Source organism: Cryptococcus neoformans (genome assembly GCF_000091045.1).
Source record: "Cryptococcus neoformans var. neoformans JEC21 chromosome 4 sequence".
Taxonomy (NCBI): domain Eukaryota; kingdom Fungi; phylum Basidiomycota; class Tremellomycetes; order Tremellales; family Cryptococcaceae; genus Cryptococcus; species Cryptococcus deneoformans.
Window position 1 is genome coordinate 12,501 of NC_006686.1, and position 17,016 is coordinate 29,516.

Below are 17,016 nucleotides of genomic sequence, written 5' to 3' on the forward strand. Positions count from 1 at the left end.
GGAAGATTCAACTAAGCCTTTGTCCATTTGTGTGCTCTATTATCAAAGTTTGAATACGAACATGATGATTAGAAAGATAAGACCGATGGATAGTCTCACCCATCAATAATCAGCTGATCACGGCCACCAGAATGAATGCCCAGAATAGTTAACAGGCTACAGATAACAGCGTAGGATGAGTCCTTGTCCAGTATTTACAAATTTGAATTCATCGTCCATGGCAAATGAGCCATTTGTGGACAGGTAGTACGCATTGGCCAGATATTTGAGCATACGTGCTTGATTCATAAGAAAGTCTACACAACGATGGGATGCGTCCGATGCAAACTTACAAAGTGTAGCGGTGTCACTGTCCTCGTAGAGGCTGGAAATTACCCGATGCTACTTTAGTTTCGTGTCCTCGGTCGTTCGTCTACAGTTGTACTTGGAGCACTAAATCTGGTCGTTGGGATTGCTAAGCTAGAGAGTTTGAGAAGACTGAGCTGCTTGGGGCTATGCATTTTATCTACTCCAAAGGCTACGCCTTTTATATCTTTCTCAGCTCTACAACAAGCTGACTCATCTTCCTCACACTTTCCCTGTACCCTCCGCTCGGATCTCTGTCCTCCCTAACGCCTCCTTGCACGGTCCTCTTTCTCTTCCTCTCTCCTTCCCACCCGCCTCTCTCTCTCTCGGCACCCCAAAACTACTTCTCCGTCTTCCTCTCGTCTTCATCTCTGCCTTCCTCCTACCCTCGCTCCTCTGTATCCTTGCACAACGCCATTATAGAACTGTCCCTTCATATATAAGTTATCTTCGTTCCCAACTGCCATGCTCCAGCAAACTTCGCCATCCACCATCGTAAGTAATATACCATCCAAGCACGCCCTCCTCTCTTTCGAGCCTCGCGATTCTCAACTTTGTCCTAACGACAGCCACAATAGAGGGGAGGAAAGACTCCTACTCGCAGAACAAAGTAGCTAGTGGAGAACCAACACGAGACCCGGTATGTGGAAGCGGTGCTTAGATCGACAACGTATCCAGAAGATGGAACAGAAAACTGAGCAGCCATGATGGGATAGATGTATGATTGGCTCAGCCAATATGGGAAGGCCTGCCGGTTATTAGCACTTACGAACAAGATCCTAATCATGGTCCAGCGAGTCAACCGTAGATGGTAAAATAACGATTGGACGCGGCGACGACGAGAAAGCGGTCGGGGAAATTGAACGGGTTCCTCCAAGGAGCTTAATTTGACAATCCGACCTTGTAATTTACGCCCAAGTTAAATCCATGTAACGCTTAATTAAGTTTGTTACTTTACCGCCGTTCGGCCCGAGATAGGAGATTCGTTATCCGTTAAGTCCGATGCAATGGGCCCACCACGTCAGCTGACGTCGTCAATCATTCCTGATGGTGCGGCTTATTATTTCCCCGGAGCACTTTTCGGTTCTTCACCAACCAAACATGGACGAGTGAGTCTCCCTGTCGATCAAGAAGGCGTTGTCTTGGGAAAGAGGAATTTATGATCAATAAGAACATTGTGTGTCTATTATGACCCGTGAGTGGATTCCATACGGATGGGCAAGAACATGTGAATACCGCTAGAAAGAAAATCCACCATTCGAGAATGGTGGCCCAAATTCCCAGAATCAGTACGAGAACCGAAATTCTGAGCTGAAGCAAAAGTTGGGTTTGAAAAGAAGAGGCCCCGCCGAACCTTAAGGAACTTTGGCGGCTTGCGCCAATCAAGTCCAGCTGCCGGCGGCATTTCCATTTCTATGTGGTTCGAAAGACGGGAACTATTTCGGACACCCCCCCTATTTCTTTTGGGACACCCCCCCTCCTTCTACTTTGGGTAATTTTGACAGAGCAGCCGATAGATAACACCATGGACCCTGCAGCGCATCCCTGAGGCCCTTATGCCTGTTATTTACGTAATTAGTTCAGATGATATTGTCGCGTGCGCCAGACTGCAACATTTTACAAAAGTAACGAACAACAAACGCGTTTTTTTCTCTAATAACGCGCCTCCTTTTTGCTGTCATTTAAATACTTTTCATCCTCCTAAGAAACTTATAACGTATTCGAAAACATCATGGCTTCGACTGATTTGCACTCTTCGGATCCTCTTTCTCCCCAACCCGGTATCTGCCCACCTTCTCCTATTATCCGCGTCCCAGAGGCCGAAATATACTCGGGACATCAATCAATGGCGTTTGATTTTGATGAAGGTAATCTCCATGCCATGGAAGGTTCGGATTCATCGGAAGTCTCCAATATTGCCGACGAAGAGGATAGTGAGGATGACATTATCCAGGCTCCCATTGACTCCTTCAACGACGACGAGATGATCTCTACCCCTGGGTTCGACGAGCAAGCGTACTACCAATCTAAAGATGAGTGTAAAGGCGCTGTCCAGGCTTACGCAGCCTCACAAGGCTTCGCTGCTGTTATTAGGCGGAGCAAAAGGAAGAAGCCAACGAAAACTCACAAAGAGGGCAGAGAATTGATACAATACTCGTGCATCTTTGGAGACGAGTATCGCTGCACACGAGGGGACAGTTTCAAAGATGTGCGCATTAGGACTATACAGACCGTAAAAAATGGATGCCCTTTTGCTGCTGTGGCTTGGGAGATGGCAGAGGCAGAGGTAAAAGAGCATGGTGGAGACAAATGTTGGACTTGGAAGGTCGTGAATGCCTCGCACAATCATCCGCCTGTCGCCAATATTGGAATTGCACTTCTTCGGCGTGCTTCGCGGACGCCTGAAGCCAAAGAGCTGATCAACACGTTGATCGACAGCCGGACTCCATTCCCCTCCATCATCAGTACCATGTCTCAGCGTTTCCCAACGGTAATGTTGACATCGGAAGACTTGCATCGTCTCGCCTTTCGTCGTCGTGCAGATCTCCGTGCTGGCTCCAGTGCAAGTGCTGCTTGTATTCGGCAATTAGTGAGCAATGATGAGCTCCATCGTCCGTTTGTCAACACACGCGATGAACTCATTGGTTTGGTTTACACCAAGCGAACTGCTCGCGCACTGATTCACCGATTTCCCGAAGTCCTTTTCTTCGACTGCACATACAAGACGAACCTGTACCGGATGCCCATGCTCCATATCGTCGGATCCACATCGACAGGTATGACATACACTGCAGGAGTCATCTTGATGTTGCGTGAAACCACAAACTGGTATACCCAAGCTCTCAATTCGTTCTTCGAACTTGTCGGCAAACCGGATGTCAAGGTTGTCATTACCGATCGTGACCCAGCACTCATCAACGCTCTCATGTCTGTCCTCCCCAAGGCTTACCGCTTCTCCTGCTTCTGGCATCTTCAAGAAAATGTCAAAAGCAATATAAGGCCCTGTTTCGTTGACGAAGAGAACATCGTCATGGCTGTCTCGAATTTCTGCAAAGCTTGGGTACGGTATTGTGTACATGCAAAATCGGATGAGCAGCTTGAGGAAGGTTATCGGAAGATGGAAGAACTTTATCCTGGTCAGAAATATGCTCGAGCGATCTCGTATATCCGGGGTTTGGATGAAATCAAGGAGCGCTTTGTACATGCCTATATCAACAAGCAACTTCACTTCGGACAAACCGGTAATTCACGCTTAGAAGGTCAGCACGCAACTCTTAAGAAATCAATTGACACCAAGTACGGTGATCTTCTGCTTGTCATTGGGTCTCTAAGTACGTATTTTGATCAGCAGTGGTTGAAAATTTTGAAAAGAATTGAGCTCGAGAGAACGAGGTGTGCTACACATATTCCCAGTACTTTTGTTCGGGTATGTTCCTTCCTTCTTTCTGTCCTTTTTGTAATCGTGCTGATATAATTGTTTAGTTAAAAGGCTCCATATCCCGCGCTGCAATGAAGCTTCTTGCTGAGCAGTTGACTTTGGCCAAAAGATATTTGGGTGATTACGATGAAGGTGTCGATGACTTTGAAGAATCACACCCGTGCAGTGGCTCGTTTACAAAATCCCATGGATTGCCCTGCGCCCATCGTCTCATTAGCTTCGTCCGGGAAAGAAGACACCTTGAAAAGGATCACATTCATCCTCACTGGCGTCTCGGGTCTGCCGCAAGTCTCAAAAGATACCTTGACCATATTAACAGACTTGTTGGCACCCCAGATACATCAGTCATACGGCTGGATGATGTATTTGACTTCGGTGAGGACCAAGAACTTATCCTCGATCCACCCATTTTAAGCACCAAGCGGGGAAGGAAGGCCCCTAATCCACCAGTGTTGCAGGAAGACCGGATGTCGGCACCTTCAGGAAGGTACTTGACTCAGTCAGAAAGAATTATGGGGGCTGGATTGACCCAGCGAAAAAAAGGGCGCTGTAAACACTGCCAAAGTTCCACTCACTATACCAAAGACTGTGCGCGTGTTCAAGCGTCTCGAAGGGTCGACAAAAACCAAGAAGCTGAGAATGCAGGTGAAGACAGAAGAGTTCTTGTCCCAGATAGCGATGATGAGGAAGGAAATGAGGAAGATCTTGTCGAGGTACCGAATGAAGTTGGTCCTTTCATTCAAAGATTAGCCCAACTCGATGACCTTGCGCTTACATATTTTATAGCCCAATCTTCGTCCAAAAAAGCATTCTCGGTCACAATATCCTGCCCCCTCTCAAATATATCCGTCACATGCTGTTCAAATGCAGCATCTTCCTCCTGAACCCTCGGTCCCCCAATTACCCCCTTCTTCCCAATTCTATCCACCATTATCACAATACTATCCCCCTGCTCCACAGCATTACCCAACTTCAAAATACCATGTGCCTCCTACCCAGTATATCCCTTACAACCAAGTATTATTCCACAATCATTCCGAAGCCCCAACTCCCTATCATTACCCTTCTGTTAGTGGATACAATAATCTCCAATCTCCTCAAATTTACCAATACAACTTAGAGAATAATGTGGGCAAGGATGCGAGCATTCGATCGCAGGAGGATAGTATTATAATGCAGCGAGGGAGAGATCGACATAGCTGGGAATGAAGGCGAAGGAAGAATGAATAGATGTCGAAAGAGGAATAGATGTCACAAGAAGAATAGATGTTTATAATATTAGAGGACTGAATTTACTATGCACGAAAAAGAACATTTAGTTACGTAAATAACAGGCATAAGGGCCTCAGGGATGCACTGCAGGGTCCATGGTGTTATCTATCGGCTGCTCTGTCAAAATTACCCAAAGTAGAAGGAGGGGGGGTGTCCCAAAAGAAATAGGGGGGGTGTCCGAAATAGTTCCCTCGAAAGACCTAAAAATCCGCCGTCCAGGAATGGGCTCTATTCGAGCCAAAAAGCATCATTTTTGGCATTTTCTCGAAAGGGCCTCGGACAAATTTTCAGGATATTTGGAGAAAAAATAGATACATATCTGCGCAACTGCGCCCAGGCCCGCCACCGGACACCATAAAACAAACTAAACAAAGTAAACAAACTGCTGCCGCTCTAGACTGTAGACAATTCCTCAGCCCTCATCTTCCTCCAATAGTAGCGCATCTTCACGTAGTTGTCCCATGCATATCCCGTCTCCAAGTGCCAAGAAGCGTCCTCACCGTTCTTATTGAATATCCAGTATTATGTTGACTTGAACTGGGCGCACACAGGTTTGTCACAGCAACACCTCGGAGCCGATGTCGGGAATGGCTAGTGACATACGACTATCGATATCTATGCCCCTCCTCTTTTTGCCTTCAGAACAGCCAGCCACAAAATACCCGGACCGAAGACATACAAGTTTTATTAAGATTATTATTGAAGGTTTAGTTTAAAACCGGTCGCCGGGGTTCGTGGGACCCAGAAATACCTCACATGTTGAGTCATCAGTGTAATCGACCAGCGACGCCCAAGATTATTGAAGATCAACTTGGCCATCTGCCGCCTTACGGTCCCATCAAGGTAATCCTTGGCAATAATGATATATAACTCGTGAAGGAAAGACACATGGAACCCTTCTGCATGATAAACAACAACTGTCCGCCTCCCACTTAAAACATTGATTCAACTTTCGAGCAACCAAATATTCAGTTGGCGAACTTTGTTTAAGGGTTTATGATGAGCGCAACTCACATCGAAAACCGTGATGATAACTTTCTAGAAAATAAGCATTTTGATCACACTGAGAGACTCGAAAATATCAAAGGCTGGCAAGAACCGCCTAGTCCCTCTGGCTTTGGTGGTCATTTGATTGTAAGTTTATTTTTCGCATAGTTGCGTAAAATAGGTGTTGACGCCTATTTGCTAGGATGAAAATCTTGTGCGAGTAGAAGGTGAAGATAAAGTAACATGGTATCTTTGCTTTTTAATTTCTGCTGTATGTGTATCATCCCTCTCTTATTACTGTAAAAGGGACATTAATTGACTCCCAATAGTCGGCCATCGCTGGTTTCCTATTCGGCTATGACACTGGCGTAGTTGGTGTTGCATTGCCTTTGGTGGGAACCGACCTGGGTGGTAGCGCACTCAACTCTTCACAGCAAGAGATTATCACAGCAGGTACCACCATTGGGGCTATCTTTGGTTCTGCTATTCTTGGTGGATGGGGTGATCGCCTTGGACGAAAGAAGGCAATCTTGATCTCTGACGTCTTGTAAGTCATCTTTGGACAATGCTATACACTCCGACTTACATTATTTATAAAGCTTTACCATCGGTGCCGTGATCATTGCATCCAGTTACTCTGTCCCGCAAATCATTGTCGGTCGAATTGTCCTCGGTATTGGAGTCGGTGGCGCAGCTGTGATTGCTCCTCTTTTCATCACTGAGACAGCGCCGACCGCTGTCCGTGGTCGATGCATTGGTATTAAGTGAGCTCTATACCTATATATATCAGTGGACTTCAGCTGATATAGAACACAGTGCCTTCTTTATTCCCTTTGGTCAGGTTGTTTCCGACGCCATCGGGGCTGGTGTACAGAACATGCACAATGGGTGGCGACTACTTTGTAAGTGAGGCGACACACACCTACTTAGTGATCCGCTAACTTACCACCAGTCGCTCTTGGTGCTGTCCCTTCCCTTCTTCAACTGCTTCTTTTCCATTACCTTCCCGAGTCACCACGTATCCTTATTCTCAAGGGGGATACCGAAGGCGCTCGGACTGTCTTCCAGCGCATTTACCCCACCGCCACTAGTGAGATGATTGAATACAAGTTCCGCGTTGCTCAAGAATACGTCGCCGCCACAACCGCCCTTCAGTCTGGGACCACTTTCTGGGAAAGAGCGAAGAAAGTATGGAGAACTGGATCGTATCGAAGATCTATCATTGCTGTCAGTGTTCTTCAGGCTGCCGGTCAGCTCTGTGGTTTCAACACCCTCCTTTATTATGCCGGTACTCTTTTCAGTCTCCTTGGACTGTCAAATCCAGCCTTAGGTGGTCTTATCCCTGCCGGCACCAACGCCGTCTTTTTGTTGATTGGAATGACTACCGTTGACAAAATCGGAAGACGAGGGTTGTTGTTGATTGGCGTGCCAATCATGGTACGTTTCAACTGCTCTGACATTGGTATTCGATGTGTAACTCATATCACTTTAGCTCCTTGGTCATGTGTGGAACATCGTTGCTTTCTATTGTGAGTAGCCCTATTTTGATTGACCTATCCCTCCACCTAATCCTCGTGTGCAGACTTGTGCAAGCCGACTGGAGGATTCCTCGATACGTCTTACACCTACGATACGACAAACGTCGGTATTGTCATTGGTGGTATCGTCTTCTTCGTCGCCGGTTTCGGTCTTACCTACAGTCATCTCGTCTGGTACCAGGCTGAGTATTTGGCCCTCGAAGTACGATCCATGGGGTCTGGTATCGCCACCACCATCTGTTGGATTGCGAATCTTGTTGTCTCTGTTTCCTACCTTTCAGAACTCGAAACGATGACCCCTTCTGGTACCTACGGCTTCTATTTCGGTATCAGTGTAGTCGCCTTCGTGTTCGTGGTGTTCTGCTTCCCAGAAACCAGTAAGTATCCTCAACAACCTTATCTTTTTAGCCGAATGCTGATAATCTCACCTTCCCAACGAAAGAACAACTGTCAATCGACGAGACATCTCTTTTATTCGAGAACGATTGGGGAGTCAAGAGATCTGCTCAGATGCGCAAAGAGCGACGGGAGACTCAGAAACGATTCCAGGATGCCGAAGTCGCCGAAGCTGCCACGGCTCACCTCGAAGCTCGCCAACAAAAGTCGACTTCGGTCAGTCCTGCCGAGCTCTCCAAGTTTATGGCTGGTTTGAAGAGTGGCAAGAGAAAGCCTTCAGTCTCGGTTTAAGCCATAGCTTGAGGATGCCCAATGGGACAGGCGAAAGTGGGGTTCTGGTATGTGCGAGTGCTTTGGTTTTCGAGACGTATCCGAATGAAGTCCTTGTATTTACGTATGGCCTGTATGCATGTGACAAATATATACCGCACCTCATTTATGGCATGCAGTCGTTAAGTCTGCACATGTCGCTTTTCTTCTTGCTCTTTGGTTTAGATTGCATTCGTGTTTCAAGGGCACAAAGAACCAGTAAATACAACATCAGGAAACCTTCCCCTGTATACCTTACATATAATAGAACAAGCGTTCCTTGAAATTAAAGATGTAAGAAGAAAGGTAATCCCTAGGCTCATTCGCACAAGAAATGAATCTATTCCCATCCATATCAATCGTCCCTAGTAAGGTCTATCGGACCAATTGTCTGATTGAGCCTTGTCTGAAAAGAAGCATCAATGAGCTGATCAGAGATAAGAGGACCAAAGCCTTCCAGCGGGGGTATTACATCTTTAGTAGACATGCCTCTCCTCCTTATATTCGGTGCTACCCAGCGATGACCGTCAACGCCATAGGCAGTGTAGTCATACCCTCTAGCTCGGAGGACAGTACCGTCGTTATCATCCTGGATGGCGAAAGGGTTTTGATCAATATCAATTCCCAGCATTTTAAGGGTCAACTTCTCTATACACTGTGCCAGGTTTGTTACTTCAAATTATCGGGAAAGAGACATACCACGCTTCCATATCATCTCAGGTGTACGACCACCTTCAGTGCGCAAATGATGCTTATTCCACTGATGGGCGAATCTCTCAAGGACAGCGTTGATCTGAGGGATGAAGTAAAAACGTAGGCGCCAAAGGTGGATGGCGTCTCCGAGGTCCAAAAAGCCTTGCTCAGCCAGTTGCCCAGACAAGGAGGATACCGGATGAACCAATTTTGAAGGTCTCTCCAGATCCTCTCAATAAGTTGGCTAGACGCCTACGGTTGGGTTAGCTACAACAAACATTGATCTGCCTGACTGAAGACACCTTGAAGCTCTCCCATTGCCTCCTTGACCCGAAGCATCTCGGTCCCATAATCAGCCCGCACTCGACTGGGTATGCCATACTTGGTGACGGCCACCTGGAATACACACAACCTTGATCCTGCCCAGTTGTTGTTCATCGCCATCACACCAACTAACATGCGTGACTTGCCATCAATAATGCCAAAGATGACAATCCGATAAGCAAACAGTTTATGGTGCCCATCTATGTGCCATAGACAGTTGATATGAGGGACAAAATACTTGCGGCGATTGACCGTCTCTTGAAAGCGATGAGCAGCGCCAGCGGGATCGACTATGCATAGACACTCTCGCACACGCCACCGAGGGACAATAATAGGGTTTTCTTCAGCTTGTAAGGCAGCAAAGCAACCGATGACGCCTTCTTTTCCAGTGCCGGCTTGTCGAATGCGTTGGATTGCCTCATCGACAGAGAGAAATGATTATGTGGGGAGTGAATAATTGTGACTTACCTGACATAACGCATCATTGGAGATTGAAGTAGAAGGCTTTCGAAGATCGACATTCATCTCCTTCACGTGATTCTTGATAGTAGACTCGGATAGTCCAAACAGCTCCGCCCTTTCCCATCGCCTCCACCCACCTTCGAAAGCCTCGGCAAGAAGATCCGCATCCACTTCTTTGCGAGGTCGACCGACACCGCGCAGACATGGACACTGTGATCCTCCACAATCTCACCGGTCTCTCTCTCGACATACTCGTGAACTGCGACGCGCAAGCGTATGAGAGATTCGTGCAATCGGCGGAGAAGCAGCGCCCAGGCATGGAAAGCTGACTGGATAACCATGTATCTGAGGACTCGAATATCGAGCCAAAGATCGACGATAGTGGACAGGTGCTCTTCCAATTCTGCTTGGTCGACAGAAGGAACAAGGGGGGAACATAGAAACTCATGGATACCTCGCACTGAAACCTCGAGGTATTGGGTGACCATACGGATGTCGTCGGAACTCATATATCCTCTCTGTGAAATATGATTATCAAAATGTATAAGGAATAGCTCGACTCACTGGCAACAATTGATGCTCTGGTTCCTCTAATACATCCTCGAGATCTTTGAGATCATTTTGGTCCGCCATTTGGGGCGGTCGTGCGGTGACGGAAGTACGATAGGTGATTGACGCTGTTGGTGTTAAACCCTGTTGGAGTCAAATGGGTAATATACAGTTAAAAGCTATCGAACGTAAGTCAGAACAACTCATACATAGTGGACGGACAAAAATGTGGTGTTGTTGACAAATGCAAACAAAGATTTGATCGAGAAAAAAGAGACCTGTGCTGAAACAAATTCGTGCAAAAGCGTCGCAAGATACGGGAATAATTATATTTATCCGACCGGCTTGCCATACTCACAGGTTACGCGTCGATTGGTCAACTATGACCTATGGCCAAGCATTCCATTCATATGAAGACCGACGGACGGCCTGTACGTATGACTTGGTTAGGCCAACGGAACAAGTATGGATGGTATATGCGGCGAATGGAAGTATGAATGAGTCAGGTGCAAGAAACGGGAGAGCCCCCACGAAACGATAATACGGCATACCGTCGGCGCGCATGCAGGGCGTATTTTGTGACACATAGCCGACGGCGACAGGGCTGGGCTTACGGCGTGAACTACTATAGAGGTGATCGGCGGTGGCAAGATCGCGGCCCCCGCGGCCCCCGGTCTGATATGATGAGATAGCCCGAGATAGTTATCGTTACATCACATGTGTGACTAAAATTATTTTCGTCGGGGTCCACCTTTCTAATTGGTAAATGCAGTTCTTACGATTTTTCCAATGATTGGGATTTGTTTGTAATGAGATTCTAAATGGCTCCGCTTCCGCCGCCCGATGGCATAAGCAGGGACAGGAACGCCGCCCGCAAACTATCGTCCTACGGGCGCACAAACAATGGGCGTCCCTCTTCTAGATATATCTACCTGACCTATCTCTCACGATTTCCCTCTTTTCCCACATCTACTTTGTCCAAACTATTTTTTCCCACAAATTCATCCAGCGCACATTCCCATCTATTCGCGATGGCATTTTCAGGCGTTGGTCAAGGTATAGGTACCTACGACCGTACCGAACAAACATCCGGCGCTTCACTAGGCCGCGTCACATCCAGAGCCCATTTCACAGATGTTCACCCTAACGACAACCTTCCAGCTCAAACTGGAGAACATTGTGCTCGCGACGTTGGCCATCTTGCTCGGCAACTCACTCGACAATCTGTAGCGGCTGCCGATGACTCGGCCGCTATATTTTCGTACCAAGAAGGCTCGGATCTTGACCCTTTTTCCGAAAAGTTCAATGCTAAGAAATGGACAAAATTGATGTTTGAGGCCTCTCAGAGTTCTGGTCCGGGGAGAAAAGCCGGCTTGTCATTCAGGAATCTTGATGTTCATGGTTTTGGATCCGATGCTGGTAAGTCATATCCATCTATTCATGCGATGGCAAGACACGATAAGACCAGCACTAAATGTCTGCAGACTACCAAAAGACCGTCGGTAACCTCCCACTCGTCGGTATCGGCGCTCTCAGAGATTTGATCGGTAACCGCAAACGCAAGGTCCAAATCCTAAACAGTATGGATGGTGTACTAGAAGCGGGTGAAATGCTCGTCGTCCTTGGTCCTCCCGGAAGTGGTTGTACGACAATGCTCAAGACTATTGCTGGAGAGATGAACGGTATCTACTTGGATGAGTCTTCCTCACTTAACTATAGAGGTCAGTTCTCTTTGTCTTACTTAAGATACCGAATTGACTTCGACCAGGTATCACTCCGAAGCAAATTTACGGTCAATTCCGAGGCGAAGCTATCTACACTGCTGAGGTCGACGTTCATTTCCCCAATCTTACTGTCGGTCAAACATTATCTTTCGCTGCTGAAGCTCGAGCCCCTCGAAAGCCTCCTGGAGGCATCTCGAAGAAGGAATACGCCAAGCACATGCGAGATGTCGTCATGTCTGTCTTTGGCATTTCCCACACTCTGAACACTATCGTCGGCAACGACTTCATTCGTGGCGTCAGTGGTAGGTACTTGTCTGTTCCACATTTTTTACAAAGCTGACAGTCGCTAGGTGGCGAGCGAAAACGAGTAACTATTGCCGAGGCCTCCCTTGCCGGCGCTCCCCTCCAATGTTGGGACAACTCCACCCGTGGTCTTGACTCTGCCAACGCCATCGAATTCTGCAAAAACCTCCGTCTGAACTCCGATTACATCGGCATCTCCTCAGCCGTCGCTATCTACCAAGCTCCCCAAGCCGCTTACGACTGTTTCGACAAGGTCTCCGTCCTTTATGAAGGCGAGCAGATTTTTTTCGGCAAGGCCACCGAAGCGAAGCAGTTCTTTGTCGATATGGGATTTCACTGCCCTTCTCAGCAGACCGTCCCCGACTTTCTCACATCACTCACCAGTGCAAGCGAACGTACACCACGAGAAGGGTTCGAAGGCAAGATACCCACCACCCCGCAAGAGTTTGCCACGCGATGGAAACAGAGCGACAAATATCAGGAGCTTTTGGCACAGATTGCCGAGTTTGAGAACAAGTACCCCGTTCATGGCGAGAAGTATCAAGAGTTTTTGCAATCAAGACGGGCTCAGCAGTCCAAGCGTCTCCGACCCAAATCTCCTTACACCCTTTCGTACGGCGGCCAAGTCGAGCTTTGCCTTCGAAGAGGTTTCGACCGTCTTCGTGCGGATCCCAGTCTGACTCTTACTCAACTGTTTGGTAATTTTATCATGGCTCTTATTATCGGTTCAGTCTTCTATAACCTTCGTAAGCCGTCTTTTTAAAGTGGGGTAGGTCTCAAGTCTGACAGTGAGCAGCTGCGACTACGAGCAGTTTCTACTCACGAGGTGCTTTGCTATTTTTTGCTATTTTGATGAGCGCTTTCGGATCTGCTTTGGAAGTAGGCCAATCCACTCTTCACTACAAGTGAGCATCGGCTGACCTATTGCAGATCCTTATCCTCTACGCCCAACGAGGCATCGTCGAGAAGCACTCCCGTTACGCCTTCTACCACCCTTCCGCCGAAGCCGTCGCCTCTGCTCTTACCGATATTCCTTACAAGGTCGTCAACTGTATCATCTTCAGCTTGACCTTGTACTTCATGACCAATCTCCGACGTGAACCTGGTGAGTAATGCCATTCATCGCCGAAAAGCCCACCACTAACAACCAAACAGGGCCGTTCTTCTTCTTCATGCTCATCAGTTTCACTCTTACGATGGTCATGTCCATGCTCTTCCGATCGATCGCCTCCCTCAGTCGATCTCTCACCCAAGCTCTTGCCCCTGCTGCTCTCCTCATCCTTGCCCTCGTCATGTACACTGGTTTTGCCGTTAACGTGGCCAACATGCGCGGCTGGGCTCGATGGATGAACTGGCTCGACCCTATTGCTTACGGCTTCGAATCTCTCATGATCAATGAGTTCCATGGCAGGGAGTATGAATGCGCGGCGTTTATCCCGATGGGTCCCGGATACGAGGGTGCAACTGGTCAACAGCTCGTTTGTTCCACGGCGGGTGCTGTTGCGGGTTCTTCTGTGGTTAATGGTGATGACTACATCAACTTATCATACGAATATTACCACGCGCACAAGTGGAGGAACTTTGGTATCTTGATCGGGTTTTTCCTTTTTTTTTCCGCTATTTACATATCTGCTACTGGTAAGTGTATTTCCATCGTTCCATTTAGCGGCTTCCGCTAATTCCTCTTCAGAATTTATTACCGCCAAGAAATCGAAAGGTGAAATCCTCGTCTTCCCTCGAGGCAAGATCCCGCGCGCCCTCCTTGCTCAGTCCACTCACTCCCACGGCTCATCCGACGACGTCGAAGGCGGCAAGTTTGCCGGTGGTTCTAAAATGAAGAAAGAAATCACCGGTGCTGACCGAGCTGACGCTGGGATCATCCAGAGGCAGACTGCTATCTTCTCTTGGAAAGATGTGGTTTATGATATCAAGATCAAGAAGGAGCCAAGAAGGATTTTGGACCACGTGGATGGATGGGTCAAACCCGGTACTTTAACTGCTCTTATGGTAAGCTCTTTTATCCCTCTCGGAGCGATGTTGAGGTAACACTTACGGATGATTAGGGTGTTTCTGGTGCGGGCAAGACTACTCTTCTCGATGTGTTGGCCACCCGGGTTACTATGGGTGTAGTTACCGGTGAAATGCTCGTCGACGGCCGACAAAGAGACATCTCGTTCCAGCGAAAGACCGGCTACGTTCAACAGCAAGATCTTCATCTTGAAACTAGCACTGTCCGAGAAGCCCTCCGGTTCAGCGCTGTTCTTCGACAGTCGAACACTATCAGCATCAAGGAGAAATATGAGTATGTGGAAGAAGTATTGAAGCTTTTGGAGATGGAAAGTTACGCCGACGCGGTCGTTGGTGTGCCCGGTACTGGTCAGTTTAATAATTCTAATTCTCATCGTCCTCACACTATATGCTAACATCCTACTAGGTCTCAATGTCGAACAGCGAAAGCGGCTCACCATTGGTGTTGAGCTTGTCGCCAAGCCTGCCCTTCTTCTCTTCCTCGACGAACCCACCTCCGGTCTCGATTCCCAAACCTCCTGGAACATTCTTCTTCTCCTTCGAAAGCTCACTGAACACGGTCAAGCTATTCTCTGTACCATCCACCAACCCTCCGCAATGCTTTTCGAACAGTTCGACCGTCTCCTCTTCCTCGCTAGAGGTGGTAAGACGGTCTACTTTGGCGAGGTTGGCAAGGGATCTCATATCCTCATTGATTACTTTGAGCAGAACGGTGCTCCCAAGTGCCCAGAGGGCGAAAACCCGGCAGAATGGATGTTGGCTGCTATTGGTGCTGCGCCCGGCTCCCATTCTGATGTCGATTGGCACCAGGCATGGATTAACAGCCCTGAACGAGTCGAAGTCCGCCGTGAGCTTGCAAGGATCAAGGAGACTCAAGGCGGTAAGGGTGAAGCGGCTCTGCAGAACAAGGATCAGGAAAAGAGCAAGTCGGAAGTCAAGGCGGAATATGCAGAATTTGCGTCACCCTTGTGGAAACAGTTTATTGTTGTGTTGACGAGGGTTTGGCAACAACACTGGAGGACGCCTAGTTATATTTGGTCCAAGGCTGCTTTGTGTGCTTTGTCTGTGAGTTGCTTCAATGCTTTTCTACGCGAGCAATGGGTGTTAATCATCGCATAGGCCCTTTTCATTGGATTCAGTTTCTTCAAGGCCGGTACTTCCCAGCAAGGCTTGCAGAACCAGTTGTTCTCCGTTTTCATGGTAAGTAATCCCTGAGACTCTCTTAATGACCACTGACTTTAATGTAGATGTTCACAATCTTCGGTCAACTCACCCAACAAATCATGCCCAACTTTACCACTCAGCGAAGCTTGTATGAGGTCCGAGAAAGACCTTCAAAGGCGTACTCTTGGAAGATCTTTATTTTGAGTAACATCGTCGCGGAAATTCCTTGGGCTAGTGCGTTTTTCTTTTCTTTTCCTACCTGTGCTCGCGCTAACATCTTTCAGTTCTCATGGGCGCCGTCATCTACTTTACCTGGTATTATCCCATTGGTTACTACCGCAACGCCATCCCTACCGACGCTGTCCATCTTCGAGGTGCGCTCATGTTTTTGTACATTGAGATGTTCTTGATCTTCAACGCTACTTTTGCGATCATGATTGTGGCGGGTATCGCGACGGCTGAAACTGCTGGTAACATTGCGAACCTTTTGTTTTCCATGTGTCTCATCTTCTGCGGGTAAGTCTTCCTTCCTGCCTCTCTTTATGAGACACTCGCTGATTCCTGCTCAGTGTTTTGGCCCCTCCTTCCTCCCTCCCCGGTTTCTGGATGTTTATGTATCGTGTCTCACCATTCACCTACCTTGTTGAAGGGATGCTCAGTACTGCTGTCGCCGACACCAATGTCGTCTGTTCCGACATCGAGCTTCTCACAATGAACCCTCCTTCCGGCCAGTCTTGTGGCGACTACATGTCAACTTATATCAGTAATTACGGGGGATATTTGGTGAATGAGAATGCAACGACGGCGTGCGAGTTCTGTTCTATGAGCAGTACTAACACTTTCTTGGCACAATTCAGCATTTACTACAGCAACAAGTGAGTTTCCTCGTTTACTTTACATGGGCAATGAATGCTGATATGCAAATAGGTGGAGAGATTTTGGTCTGTTGTGGGCATACGTCGTGTTCAACATCATTGCGGCTGTAGGTATCTATTGGCTTGCTCGTGTAGTGCGTACTTTTCGGCTCTTTACTCAACCCTCATTGCTGATAACCAGTTTAATTAGCCCAAGAACACTGGCAAAGAACAAGCATCTGAACCGGAGGACGTACAGGAGAAGCTGGTTCCTGCACAGTCTACTGAGAAGAAACCTGAGTCGGTGTCTCGAGGCTCCCAGTCTACCGCGGCGTAAAATTGGAAGACAAGAAAATAGGAGGTTATGATCGTTATGTTTTGAAAGTCTTAGAAAGTAGAATGAGTACACGTGTATTTAGTTTTCTCATCTATCTGCAGCTGATTATATATCTGCATGGACATTGGTATTCATACGTACATGAGCAGCAAGTCTCATCAAGAAACAACTTCTTCTGGTCGATATAGCTTATCATCGAAGGCCGGATAATTCGCTCTGAAAGATTTATGGCCTTGTATTTGACTACCATACATGTTAAATTCCTTTATATAAAACGCCATGATAGATGGAC

At 47.6% G+C, this 17,016-nt stretch overlaps 4 protein-coding genes and 2 pseudogenes across 4 annotated transcripts in view; 4 read left to right on the plus strand and 2 right to left on the minus strand.

Annotated features, from left to right (window-relative positions):
- The window catches only part of CND00040 (transketolase, putative), a 3,079-nt gene extending 3,071 nt beyond the window's left edge, over nucleotides 1-8 (plus strand). Inside the window, exon 13 of the mRNA XM_024656923.1 lies at nucleotides 1-8. This exon is cut by the window's left edge and continues 215 nt beyond it. The gene's annotated coding sequence lies outside the window, so the exon portion shown is untranslated.
- A 2,035-nt stretch (nucleotides 9-2,043) lies between these two features.
- Nucleotides 2,044-5,033, minus strand: CND00060 (annotated as a pseudogene).
- CND00050 (conserved hypothetical protein) lies at nucleotides 2,058-5,069 on the plus strand. The gene is made up of 2 exons (XM_570675.1): nucleotides 2,058-4,509; nucleotides 4,571-5,069. Exon 1 carries the CDS (start codon nucleotides 2,078-2,080, stop codon nucleotides 3,818-3,820), a length of 1,743 nt encoding a protein of 580 aa, XP_570675.1. The 5' UTR covers nucleotides 2,058-2,077; the 3' UTR covers nucleotides 3,821-4,509; nucleotides 4,571-5,069.
- A 533-nt stretch (nucleotides 5,070-5,602) lies between these two features.
- On the plus strand, nucleotides 5,603-8,419 carry CND00070 (myo-inositol transporter, putative). The gene is made up of 9 exons (XM_570359.2): nucleotides 5,603-6,190; nucleotides 6,246-6,314; nucleotides 6,373-6,590; nucleotides 6,643-6,807; nucleotides 6,860-6,945; nucleotides 6,996-7,480; nucleotides 7,536-7,572; nucleotides 7,626-7,958; nucleotides 8,024-8,419. The coding sequence occupies exons 1-9, from the start codon at nucleotides 6,053-6,055 to the stop codon at nucleotides 8,266-8,268; spliced, it is 1,776 nt and encodes a 591-aa protein (XP_570359.2). The 5' UTR covers nucleotides 5,603-6,052; the 3' UTR covers nucleotides 8,269-8,419.
- On the minus strand, nucleotides 8,389-10,804 carry CND00080 (annotated as a pseudogene).
- Nucleotides 10,805-11,270: 466 nt separating this feature from the next.
- CND00090 (ATP-binding cassette (ABC) transporter, putative) lies at nucleotides 11,271-16,854 on the plus strand. The gene is made up of 16 exons (XM_024656924.1): nucleotides 11,271-11,733; nucleotides 11,799-12,035; nucleotides 12,083-12,340; nucleotides 12,389-13,087; nucleotides 13,138-13,220; nucleotides 13,272-13,446; nucleotides 13,497-13,979; nucleotides 14,032-14,348; nucleotides 14,405-14,717; nucleotides 14,776-15,434; nucleotides 15,489-15,569; nucleotides 15,617-15,767; nucleotides 15,818-16,049; nucleotides 16,103-16,408; nucleotides 16,461-16,542; nucleotides 16,599-16,854. The coding sequence occupies exons 1-16, from the start codon at nucleotides 11,346-11,348 to the stop codon at nucleotides 16,722-16,724; spliced, it is 4,590 nt and encodes a 1,529-aa protein (XP_024512701.1). The 5' UTR covers nucleotides 11,271-11,345; the 3' UTR covers nucleotides 16,725-16,854.
- The last annotated feature ends 162 nt before the right edge of the window (nucleotides 16,855-17,016 follow it).